Source organism: Danio rerio, chromosome 3 (assembly GCF_052040795.2).
Source record: "Danio rerio strain M-AB ecotype USA chromosome 3, GRCz13ab, whole genome shotgun sequence".
Classification (NCBI taxonomy): Eukaryota; Metazoa; Chordata; class Actinopteri; order Cypriniformes; family Danionidae; genus Danio; species Danio rerio.
The window spans coordinates 62,210,001-62,222,349 of record NC_141023.1 but is presented as its reverse complement, the minus strand read 5'-3'; the positions used below and the strand labels follow the sequence as shown (position 1 = coordinate 62,222,349).

The 12,349-nt window shown below is 38.9% G+C and overlaps 1 protein-coding gene and 1 long non-coding RNA gene across 6 annotated transcripts in view; one reads left to right on the top strand and one right to left on the bottom strand.

Annotated features, from left to right (window-relative positions):
• Positions 1-12,349, bottom strand: part of LOC100000694 (transmembrane protein 235-like) — an 89,411-nt gene that overhangs the window by 73,300 nt on the left and 3,762 nt on the right. For 4 of the 5 annotated variants that reach the window (XR_015479332.1, XR_015479330.1, XR_015479331.1 and 1 more), the window contains exons 2-3: positions 12,119-12,196; positions 10,361-10,498 (exon numbers count right to left, since the gene is read on the bottom strand). Coding sequence is in view for 2 of the 5 variants with exons in the window: in NM_001386539.2 (NP_001373468.1) it covers positions 10,361-10,498; positions 12,119-12,196 (216 nt within the window). In the remaining 3 variants the exon portion in view is untranslated. Of the gene's footprint in view, positions 1-1,688; positions 6,152-10,360; positions 10,499-12,118; positions 12,197-12,349 lie in introns of those variants that run through there. The other variant, XM_087241794.1, reaches the window with a different exon arrangement.
• LOC147846096 (uncharacterized) overlaps positions 10,366-12,349 on the top strand; it is a 2,068-nt gene continuing 84 nt past the window's right edge. Inside the window, exons 1-2 of the long non-coding RNA XR_015481404.1 lie at positions 10,366-10,496; positions 12,111-12,349. The exon at positions 12,111-12,349 is cut by the window's right edge and continues 84 nt beyond it. This is a non-coding gene — a long non-coding RNA (uncharacterized LOC147846096). The remainder of the gene's footprint in view (positions 10,497-12,110) is intronic.

Below are 12,349 nucleotides of genomic sequence, written 5' to 3'. Positions count from 1 at the left end.
GCCTGCCTGTGTGTGTGTGTGTGTGTGTGTCATCTGTGGTGTGTGTGTGTGTGTGTGTGTGCGCCCGTGTGTGCGTTAACTTTGTAACGATATTGTGTGTGACTCATCAATGCAACTTCACAATACTGATTAGTAAAGATTAGTTCTTACTGTAGTATCTCACAAACGCTACGTGAGACCTTCTTCCTTTAAGTCTGTCTGTTGTCTGACGCAGCTGAGGGAGGAGGCATGTAGAAATAGTGGGCGGGAAAGATTCGTCTTAAAGGCGCAGTACGACAAAACCACCCCCTGCTGGAAATCAGTATAAAACAGCATCTTGTAAAAGGTATAATGAAAAATCTGATGGGTATTTTGATCTGAAACTTTATATACACATTCTAGAGACGCAAAAGACTTGTATTAAATCTGAATAAAGGGGTAACCTAGGTGCCCTTTAAGTCTCAGTGTGTCATTTGTAGTGAGGTGCTCTCACAAGAGAGGATGAAACCTTCTAAATTAAAACGACATCTAGAAACCAGACAACATGTTTTATTAACAGTTCAGTTTAGTTCATGCCCTGTTCCTGGAGAGCTACCTTCCTGCACTTTTCAGTTGCAACCCTGACCAAACACACCTGTTTGTAATTATCAAGTGCTGTTTTAGGTAGTATTATTTGGTTCAGGTGTGTTTGATCAGGGTTGGGACTGAATTCTGCAGGAAGGTAGCTCTCCAGGAACAGGGTTGGTGACCCCTGGTTCATGGTAACTGAACCTTTCATTAGCCTAACCACTGTTTACAGTATTTGCCGTTTTTACTTTGTAATATTTCTATAATTTGATCCATTTTGTTAAATGACAGCAATAAAATATTGTTTATTTGTAAGTCTCGGTGCATGTCTTATGATTTATCTGTCACTACTTCTGTATGCTAACAAATAAATACAAATTGATAATAATTCCTAAAATTGGATTATAGTTCCTAAAAATTTGGGTCGCGGCTTGATGACCATGTAAAAATGTGAGTCCCATGGCCAAACCAGTTGAGAATCCCTGAGCTAGTAAATAAAAAAACTTATTTTCAGAAATGTCACTTTAGACAATTCTTAGGTGTTTAACAGAGAAGATTTTCTTTTGCGTCAAAACCAGCTAAATCCACTTGTGCTTTTTCTGCAAAAACCTCTAAATCCACCTATCGGGACAAGCCAGTGTAATTGGTCAAAATACTAAAGATGCATTTAGATATTATTTTACCAAACATAAAACAAATACACAAACCACCTAAAACTAAAATACATAAATCTGTCAAGTAAGTGGCGGTTCACTCCGCTGTGGTAACCCCTGATAAACCAGGGACAAAGCAGAAGAAAAATGAATGAATGAAATGTCAAGTAAGTGCATTAATCACTAACATAAAATAACTTGACATTAATTAAATCTTAACATTCTGTTGTCATTTCTGATGTTTGGGATTTAGATTTGTTGTAAGTAGAACACTGTAAACATTGCAAACATTGTAAGCTAAGCTTGTTAGATTGCTAGAACTGGATTGGAGAGGTGTTATCCAAATCATGTGCATTATAAGTTTGTAGAAGTTATACATTTAAAATACCCTTAAAAATAAATTTGCAGTACTGCTTCAGTGAACTTGAACAAGTATATTAAAATCCATTAATTTCCCCTAGTTGTTTTAGTATGTTTTTTTTTCAAAGTGTGCATTAAATGCTTTAAAAATAAGTTAATTCTTTGTAGACTAGAATTATAAGTACTGTATATAATTTATTTTTAAAAATGTGGGCAATACATTGTAGATTAACAAATATTATATTAATCTTATTTTTAATTCAACTATGGGGTGCGACTATAGGGGACCTACAAGAAATTGTACCCAGGGGCCTCTGAATTATTAATCCGGGCCTGAGGGTAACTGACTCTGAGTTAAAGTTACCTCTCTTTCAGAAACAGGCTTGACTTACCCTGCTTTCTCTAGCTTGACAAACCTGCCATTTTGAAATGGAAAACCCAGAGTTTCTCTTATTTCAGGCTTAAAATACTCTGAGTTTCCACTTAACCTCCTTTCTGAAACAGGCCCATGGTCATGTCAAATCTGAAAACAGAATATAGATTATGATATTGATCTTATTTGTATCCAGTCTTATGTTAAGGTATAAAATAATGATGAAGTTGCAGTTTAGTTTATTAAATACTTTGCTTTCAGTGTAACTTCAGGTAAAACACTGTTTAAAATGTGCTCTAGTGACTGTATTTCTTTAAAGAATAACAAACGATTTTTAAAATGTACTTTTCACTACACACTTTTCTATAATGCACCTTGCAGTTTTTGTAGACAGTCAAATGAACTCTCCTCAAGTGCACTCGAGTGGCATTTTCATTATTACTCTACAACTTTTTTTAAAATACACTTGTAAGATCTGAAGTAGTGCAGATTAAATATAATCAAGTGCGCTCTTTTCACAGGTGCGCATCGGTCTAAACTAAAGAGAAGCATTAAAGCCATTAGGATGAATCTGTTCTCAGAAATACAGACACTTTGGAGGTTGTGAACTGCTCTTTATATGAGCAAAAAATAAATAACAGCAAAACCCACAGCATTTCAGACAGACTGAGTGTCAGGAGATGAGTGAGAGATGCACGTCTGATGAATTTATAGATGGGAATGAAGCATAGTGTTGGAGATGTTTTTGATTAGGTGCTTCAGTGATTCACCAGTGTCATGATGGAAGACGTCTGAGACTCCTATTTGTAGAATAATGTGAGAAACCTTATGTGAGGCGAGAGCAGATGGAAACATCCGCATCTTCCTCTGGCTTGTCTTCATTTTCCACCGAGAAGCTCGAGTCCGTGGTTTTGTGAGGGAAAGCGCTGCATTTGCAGATGTGTTTAATCTCCTGCGAGACTTCATTCTTTTCACTGTTTACTATTTGATCCATCAGTCAGTGCACATTTTAGTCATTAAAGACACAAAGTATAAGATTTGTTCATGAAAATGACCAAAGAAAACACTAGAATTAGGTGTTGTATACAGTATTTTGCTGACATACGTTCTAACATGATTCCAAATGTTTTGAAGAATGTTCAAATCCAGAGAAATAAGCAATTCAAGATGTACACTACCTGACAGAAGTAGAAGTCGAAGAATCAAGTGATTCTTTTGATTCATCCTCAATGCCTCCTTCTTCGATTTATGCTCAATAATGTTCATATATGGTGACTGGGCTAGCCAATCCTCGAGCACCTTTACCTCCTTTGCTTTCAGGAACTTAGATATGGAGGCTGAAGTATGAGAAGGAGCGCTATCCAGCTGGAGAATTTGCCCTCTTCTCCGGTTTGTAATGTAATGGGCAGCACAAATGTCTTGATACCTCAGGCTGTTGATGGTCATCCACTCTGCAGAGCTCTCGCACGCCCCCATACTGAATGTGACCCCAAACCATGATTTTTCCTTGACAAAACTTGACTGATTTCTGTGAGAATTTTGTTTCCATGTGGGTTCCAATAGGTCTTCTGCAGTATTTGTGATGATTGGGTTGCAGTTCAACAGATGATTCATCAACACTTCTAAAATGCTAGCTGGCAGTGGGTTTTATTAGGGGTGGGGAAAAAAATCGATATTGCAATATATTGTTGAGCTTTCTGTCGCGATAAATAATCGATACACTAATGGCCGATATCGATATTTTAATACGCAAAATTATTAGTATAATTACTAATAATATAATTATTATTAGTTACTCGTTGTCAGTATCACTGTCACTACTTAATATCTACTATTCTGTGTGCGGGGGGCTTTGTTCGAGTAAAAAGGGGGTAAAGTGGCGGAAGCAGCAGCCAGTAAAGAACTCAAGTTAACTAACAACAACAGAAAAGAAGCTCAAAAAAAGGGTAGCGAGACCCGGCTGCTAGTACACTGTAAAGTGTGGAGACACTTCGGGTTATACAAGACAGTCGACTGAAAGGCACTGGATAAAAACAGCAACACTACGGATTTGCAAACACACCTCGTTCACTATCACGGTGAACTACTCTCAGGTGATAATGAGGGCAAACCAAGTCAGTCGACAATCACTACTGCGTTCAAAGCAAAGCTCCCCTTTGGCTTGCCTAGGGCACAAAGTATCACTAAGTCCATCGCCGAATTTAGGCCGTACTCACACAATGTACAGTTGCCTTGAACCGGGCCAAAGCACACTTATCCCCCCTCCCATCTCCCCTGACGGCCTGCACCCTCATTACATTCGGGCCAGGGCACGCTTACGTCATCAACGCTGCTCTGTTTAGTAAGTGCTCTCGCTCAGCATTTCTCATATCGTTTAAGTCGTTTGACATGCTGTGACACGCAGTCAGATATTTCGCTGAACAGATCAGCCACTTTTGACGGTCAAAAACAATCATAAAGCCCTCGTGCTGCAGGAATGAGGAGGTTTGCTGAAGGTGCGCAGTTGTCTTGCAGTGAGGAGTTTGCGTCTTTAATAAGCTACGACAGTTTGCATTCACTGAACAGTAAGAATGATTAAATATTCCATATTAAACAGTCCCTTTAAAGTCACGTCTCGCTTTCAGTTTCGGGCTTAGCCGCATTTTGCACTCACACACAAGCGTACTGCGCCAAAGCCCAAGTGAACCGCGCTCAGGCACACCTCTTCCAACCGGGCCCGGGCACTCACACTTCTCAAACGATCCAGGAAACGGGCCTGGGCATGGTTCGCATAGCATAGTGTGAGTACGCCCAACACAATCTCACGGCAATTCGTAACTTTTTCATTTAGTGGCTAATTCGTATGAATTCGTACGATCTAATTCGTACAATTTAGTACGATTTGCTTATCCCCCAATGACGGTTGGGGTTAGAGGTGGGGTCAGGTGCCACGCCTCCTTTTTAAAATCGTACCATTTCGTACGACTGAACTCGTACGAATTCGTACGAATTAGCCACTAAACTGGCAAAACGTAAAATACTTATTTTTTCTCGTGAGATCAGGCTGGTACGCCCTTATTTGCAAGGACCTTCGCCCTTACAGCATGGTCAAGACTGATCGATTTTACAGAATGTTGGCAACCGAGATACGAAACTCAGAGTCATTGGCACTTTGGTTTACTTAAAGCACTTTACAGTAAATTACTACTAACGTTTCATTACTATGGTGTACACATGTTAATTAATGTTCATGTTGTTTTTAATGTTCATGCACTTTTATCTGTCTAGCTGTACAGTGTTTACATTTAAGACCAGCAGGCAGCGAGTTATTATGCAAATGCATATTTCTTGGCACAATGTAGTTACATTTAGTTACATGTAGTTACATTTTTGAGAGGTGCGCGTCAGTGTCAGCAAGAGGTATGTGACTGCGCAGAGGCTGCGCCAGACCATCCATGTGCACTCGACGCAGAAGTATAAACCAGCCTTTACCATTACCGTTTGGACTGTTTACCTTGTTTATGATCGCTAGATTGCTCCCTTGAACCTGCCTGTATCCTCATTCTAGTTCTATGCTGCAAAACCTGTATCATCATTGCTGAATGTTTGCTTTCTGCTCTTGATCAAGCCTGGTATATTTCCAAGAGTGAGTGTTTACCCATCACTGTTTCCTTAATCATTGCAATCTTGTGTGCAGTTCAATAAATATGCTGCAAATGGATTCTCAGTCATCAAACCCATCATTACAACGACCATAGGAAGTTATGCAACATTTACATTTATAGATGAATACAGTTTTCAGTGTTGCTTTGGAGCCGGACAGTAATATTTTCATCTCCAGAGCTCAAAGCAGCACTATTAAAAACAAAAAAAAACAAAGAACAAATGAAAAGCTGTGATGCACTGTGTGTCAAAACTCCCAGTGATTTTCTGTTTTCATTCAGCTGCACTTCACTTTTCTGCTGGATCACGAGCACCTTTTACAAAGCCCAAACTACACCATCATCATCATCACATCCTATCATGGCAAACATAACCCATAATACAGCACAATAACACTGAGTGCAGGATGAACATGCAGTTATTCAACTAGAATAAAGTTCCCACTTCTGTTTTAATGTTCTCTCATCTGGATAACTGTAGTTTACACAGCACAGTGCCAACGCCGTCTTTGGGTCCTTTTCACACCACACTGATTGCTTTGGTCCGAACCAGTTGAAAAGAACCAAAATGCAGTCATCTGACAAAAAAAAAAAAGTTTGTATTGTGCAGTGTTTACCACGGTATGTGTTTTTCTGGCATTTTCAAAATGCACCTTTATTTTCACCTTGTGCCACTCTTTCAATCAGTAGCTATGTTTCCATCCACCTTTTTTATTTTTTATTTTTCCACCTATTTATTATTATTCATTTTGCAAATGCGCATAAAAACAACAGTTGATGGAAACGCCATGATGCGCATAAATTTTGAAAATGCGCATAAAAAACTTATGCGCCTAACTGGGTAGGATAAACTTTTTATTCGATAAGAAAAGATGCGCATTTGTTTGTTGGTGTAGTAATATCAGTAGTAGATGTTGTTGATGTAGATGTAGTAGAAGTGATTGTAGTAGTAGTAGTAGTGGTAATAGTAGTAGTAGTAGTAGTAGTAGTAGTAGCAGTAGACGTTGTTGTATTAGTTGTAGCAAACGCTATAGTAGTATCAGTAGTATTAGTCGTTGTAGTAGTATCAGTATTAGTAGACATTGTAGTACTAGTAGTAGTAGTCGTGGTTGTGGCTGTAGTAGAAGCAGTAGTAGTTGTAATATAAGTAATTTTTTTGTAGTAGTAGTTTGTGTAGCACTTGTGATTTATTATTATTGTTGTCAGTTATTACTGTTGTCCTTTCTTTCTTTTTACTCTCATTTTTACTATCATACATTAATTAGCATTGTTGTTACTCCCTACCTCTGACTGGTTTCTTTCTATATGTTTTATCTATATCTGTGACACTTGCTTCATTTATTGACTTTTATTGTTCCTTATGTATGTACTCTGACCTGTCCACCAAGTTACCTTTACATGCATACACACACTCACACACACACACTCACGCACATACAGTACCAGTACATGACTAAATTGTTGTTGTTTTTGTTTTGTTTTTGTTTCGTTGCTTTGTATTTGTTATTTGTTGACATTTTCTTGTATTTGTATGATTTTTGCATATTCTAATAAAAAAAAAAAAAAGAAAAGATGCGCATAAACTGCGATGGAAACACTTTTACCGCACAAACTCCAGCATGCGCATTAAAAAAGGTCATGTGATTTTGTTGAAAGAGATCGTGTGATGCTTAAAATGTGTGTGAATGGATAAAACGTCAGGTTGAGCACATTATGAAACATCTGAAATGTTGTTTTGGTCATTATAAAACGCCTTACCATTTCAGTGTTAATGTTATTATATTATTAATGACCTCCAGAATCAAGAGCGCCTGTGCTCCGCGCTTCAAACGCCACCACGCATTCCCTGCTTGTCAGGATTGTCTTCTGAGGCGCATTCATTTAGAAAAGATTGACGCAGCTTCTCCTTCTGCAGCAAATGCAGTTTTTACTGTTGATATGTGGCGGCAGTTAATCAGGAAGTGACGATTTTGTTCGCTTTGACTCGTTGGATGGAAACGATGCTTCATTCGCACAACTTTTATGCGATAATCCAGTTTTGCGCATAATGTTTATTCGCATTTTTGGATGGAAACATAGCTAATGTGTCAGTGGGACAGTACAAACTGTGTCAAACATTTTGATGAATTACATTTGTTTGGGCTGGTTATATTTTTAAAGGGGTGGTCCAGAATGTAATTTTAAGGCTTGGTTGTGTTTATAAGATGCAAAGCAATGTGTGCTTATGGTTCACTTGAATTAAATCGCATAATTTTTTCATATATCTCACTTTGATTATACACAGCTACTCAGCTAACATGAAAACGGCTGTCATATTTCCTAGTTCCTCTAAAAGGCCCGCCCTTAAGTGACTCTGATTGGTCATCATCATAATGTGCTGCTATTGGCGGATCGGCTCCACGTCACGCCCGTAAAAGCACACGCTTTTCTGCTGTGTAAACATGCAGTCAACCTTGCGCCCGCTCTCTAAAATAACATCTGACAAGTGTCTGTAACTAAGGAGTGAAAATGGGGTGCAGCTCCTTTAACAGCGTGTGTGTGTGCGTCTATGTGTGTGTGAATGTGTAAACTTTCTTTAGCAAGCGCATGTGCGCGGGACTTTCTTTTTCTCTGATGCTCGGATTAAGTTATTTTCTGTAATATATCGTAGCTAGAAACTGTACATGTCATGATCAATTTTAACAAATAAAAACACTTACTTGTAGCTTACAGCTTCTGCTTTGAGGAGATTTTAGCCTAATCCAGCACTGAACTGGGAGAGATTCTGGAGCTGTTTTGTCAAATCATGCTTGCTGGGTATTTTATAATCCTCTGGAAGATAATTAATATTGAACTGAAGGCACATCTGTCTTTGTGTCGTGTCCTTTGGAAGCCCAAATACAGAAACAGACGAAGCTCTGTGGAAACAGCAGCGTTTAGACGCATTTTTAAGCTTCATCTCTGCTATAACGTTACAGTGCTTCTGGCCACAGCCTTTACCTGCATGCGCAGTGTGGGATGCGCAGTAAACGAACTTGAGATGTCACAGGGGGCGGAAGTATTTTTTTGTAGTCCCCAAAATTCGTTCATTGTAGGCTTTGCTAAGCTTACTCTGTAAAAACCAAGGTCTCCCTTTGCATTGAACTGAGAACTTTTTACATTCAGAGATGTTTATGTTCACACAGCTACATTACACATCAACTAAAGTTTAAAATATGAGATCATAGTGGACCACCCCTTTAAATAAAAAGAGAAAATGATCACTTTTGCGATGAAGATGCTACATTTAAATGCCACAAGAGATGCCGTCTGAAGGTAACTCGCAGATGTTGTTTTTAATTCCATTTAGATAGCATTTTTTGAAGGTGGCACTGATCGACAGCAGTATTAGTTCAAGGATGTTAAAAGCAAGTAAAATAAATTAAAACTATCGTTTCAAAGCTGTCCAAATGTGACTGTTTATATGCATCAAGCTGCCGACCGGAGATTCGAAGCATCCTCCTTACTGTGGAATCACACCGAAAGTGGTGAGAGCGTCCAAAGTCGCTCTGGCCGCCCTGGCGACAACGCTGTCAGCGGCGAGAGCATCAAAATTCGCTACATTAATCTTGTATTTAAAGGGGCAGTTGCAGCATACATTCCTGCATAAAACATGCTTTCTAGCTTAAAAAAGTTGCTCACTTCTTATCAAATTCATTTAATAATGGAAGATCAAGTTGCATGTGGTGTGGTTTTGCTCAACTTAATTATCCAATGTGTCCATATCTCTGAAATATCCTGAAGCAGCAATACTGTTTTGTATTGTTGCGTGAGATTCCCGCTTTTCTAAGATGAATATATATATATATATATATATATATATATATATATATATATATATATATATATATATATATATATATATATATATATATATATACACATATATATGAATAACATTAATGCACATCAGTAACTCGCCAGTAACTCATCATTTAATGCATGTTCCTGTAAGAAAACATCGTAAATAAAAGAAAATCCGGCGACTGTAATAATCAAACCCTTGGGAACAACTGTGGTCGGAACCAAAGTTCACAGGTCTGTGTTCTTTGAACTCCTCTCAAGCGTTGGACTTCTTCATTCTGATTGCTTGCCGCCAAACTACGTCATAGCTCATTACCATAAAGTTGACTTGATTTCAACTCTCCTCGACGCCCACACTGGCAAAGAGGCGCCGCGCTGCTCCTTGCCGCTTATCGCTGCCGCCTCTCATTGAAAATGAATGACTTCTGGGTAATTTGACGCTCTCGCGGCTTTCGGTGTGAACATACGGTTATATGCAAAGCATAATGGGTAATTATAATGGGTAAAAGTCTATGCAAGCTTGTTTGTACAGTCCGCTGATTATAGATATAAAAATAAACCATTGAAACCTGGTGCATATTACAATATGCATTACTTTTATGTTTTATTCATATTGTTCCTCCTAAACTCAAACAGGAATTAGACTGAATACCATGAATGCATTCAGGCTCCTCAACACAATATGTGAGTGTGTGTGTTCTGAATGGTGTGGGTATGCCACAGATATTACAAAAAGAATGTGACTTATAAACACATTGCCCATGTCCCCACTTTTCAAAATGCTCATAGATCATTCAGAATATGCATTTTTAGAAACTAAAAGCGCACGCACTTTTCCTGTAAGAGTAGCGTTAGATGCAAAATACAGTTTGTACAGTACAAAAACCATTACACTTATGAAATGTCCCGAAAAATCACAAAAAAATAAACAAATGCATGTGTATGTGTGTGTGAATGGCACTCACTGCAGATGAGGAAGTACACAGAGATGCAAATGAGGAGAGAGCAGCTCTGAGTCAAAGACGCCACCAGAGCAAAGATCCCTCCAAACACCAGCAGCACCAGGCTGAGCGGCAGCAGCACCACGATCACCCTGTGCAGGTCTGACACACACACAAACCATCAGCTCAATACAGTATGATGTGTATCATCTATGGTAATATCGAAATAGTTCTCAACAAAGATATTATTACAATTAGGAGCAGTGTTGGTGGTAATGAATTACAAGTAACGTCTGCAAAACAGGGCTGGACTGGGGCAAAAAATCAGCCCTGGCATTTTGGGCCTGAGCGGCCCACTACATTCAATCAAAATGCTATCTAGCCGTGCATGTCCAATATGTTTATCAACTCCTTTTTTATAAAACACAAAAGCCATGTATATTAAATAATAAAATAAATACAGACATTAATCTCAATTATACTGTCCATAAAGATTTTTGTTAAGTTCTAAAAAAATACACTATCATTCATTTATTTCCCTTCGCCTTACATAAATTAATATATTAGCTTATCTTTGCACTCAGCCTAAACAAAGTTACCTGAGAACAAGTGATTCAAAAAGACAGAAGAGGTGTTAGATAGAAACAAGATGAATTCAATATCACGTTTAACAACTGTGAGATGAGATTCAACAGATAGTTGATGAACTGTCTGACGTGCACTATACTCTCAACTTGGGTTTATGCTCAACTACTGGCTGCAGCTCTAGGCAGAGTGTGTGTGGTCACGTGATTTGCGTTTTTAGCCATGTGCTAGAATGAACAGAGAACTTTTCTGAACCGCTAAATAAAACGCTGGTGTGTTTCCCGCGATTTCTTTGCGCCTCCTTTCCGTTTCTTCTCTCTGACTCTCCACTTTTTTGACAAATATACACAGACGATGCACTCTCACACAGAGCCCAAAATACTAAGAGTTTGTGATTGGGCCAGCCCATTGTCAATAAAGAAAAAAACCAATGGGCTGCAGAGTGTCACAAAAGGATCTTACTTTCAGAGAGTCACAGATCACAGCATGGTCAATTAATAAGGCAGAAAAACAAAAACAATAGGCTTCTAAGACTTTTATGGGCCGACCAGATCTATGACGATGATCAGCCCGGCCCAAAAAGTGCGTCAGCCCAGCAGGAAACGGCCTGGTCTGCCAGATGGCCAGTCCGTCCCTGTCGCAAAATGCAGATGTTTTTTTTTCCATACTGCGTGCAGCATCAAATTTCATCAAAACAAATCTATTCTAGCAGTTTACACTTGCATCCAATATCTCGTTTTTCATGGGGGGCATGCATGAAATGCTCCTGAATGAAAGCGAAAGTGCCAAACTGCAGTTAAAGTCGACAAATTATAAATGACACACCCCAAATTACATGAAACTCGGGAGGAATTGTGGATAGTGTGTTTGGTTAAGGAAAATGGAAAATGTGCAGAGCTGGTGGTCTTCCAGGAACGTGGTTGAGAAACACTCCCCTAATATACAAGCACAAAAAAACGAATCCGAAAAAACATCAACTCACTGACATTATTGACAAAATGGCAGAGCATATTGAGATTTAACTGTGTCAATACTGCACAGCGCCACTGTGGCTAACAATCACTGACCATCAGCTTTAATAAGGGGGACTGTATTTATCGTAATAAAGGGGGTCAGTAATGATAAAGAGACGGAGGAAACACTAACCATACATAACAAGCCAGTGTTTCTCTGATAATGTGTTTTTCAGACACTCACCCAAAAGGTGTTTCTCCTGTTCGGTGTGCTGCGATGTGTCCGTGTAGAAGGAGATGTCATGATAACTGCCATTGGGTCCTGTGGGGGCGAGAGCGAAACACTGAAACGCACTCTCTGACCCACAGCCTTCTCCGAGATCTCCATTACTGCACACTACAGCATTCAACTCATAAAACATAAGAGCATTTACAGGCTTCTGCTCATTTAGAAATCATCTGCAATCAGAATGAA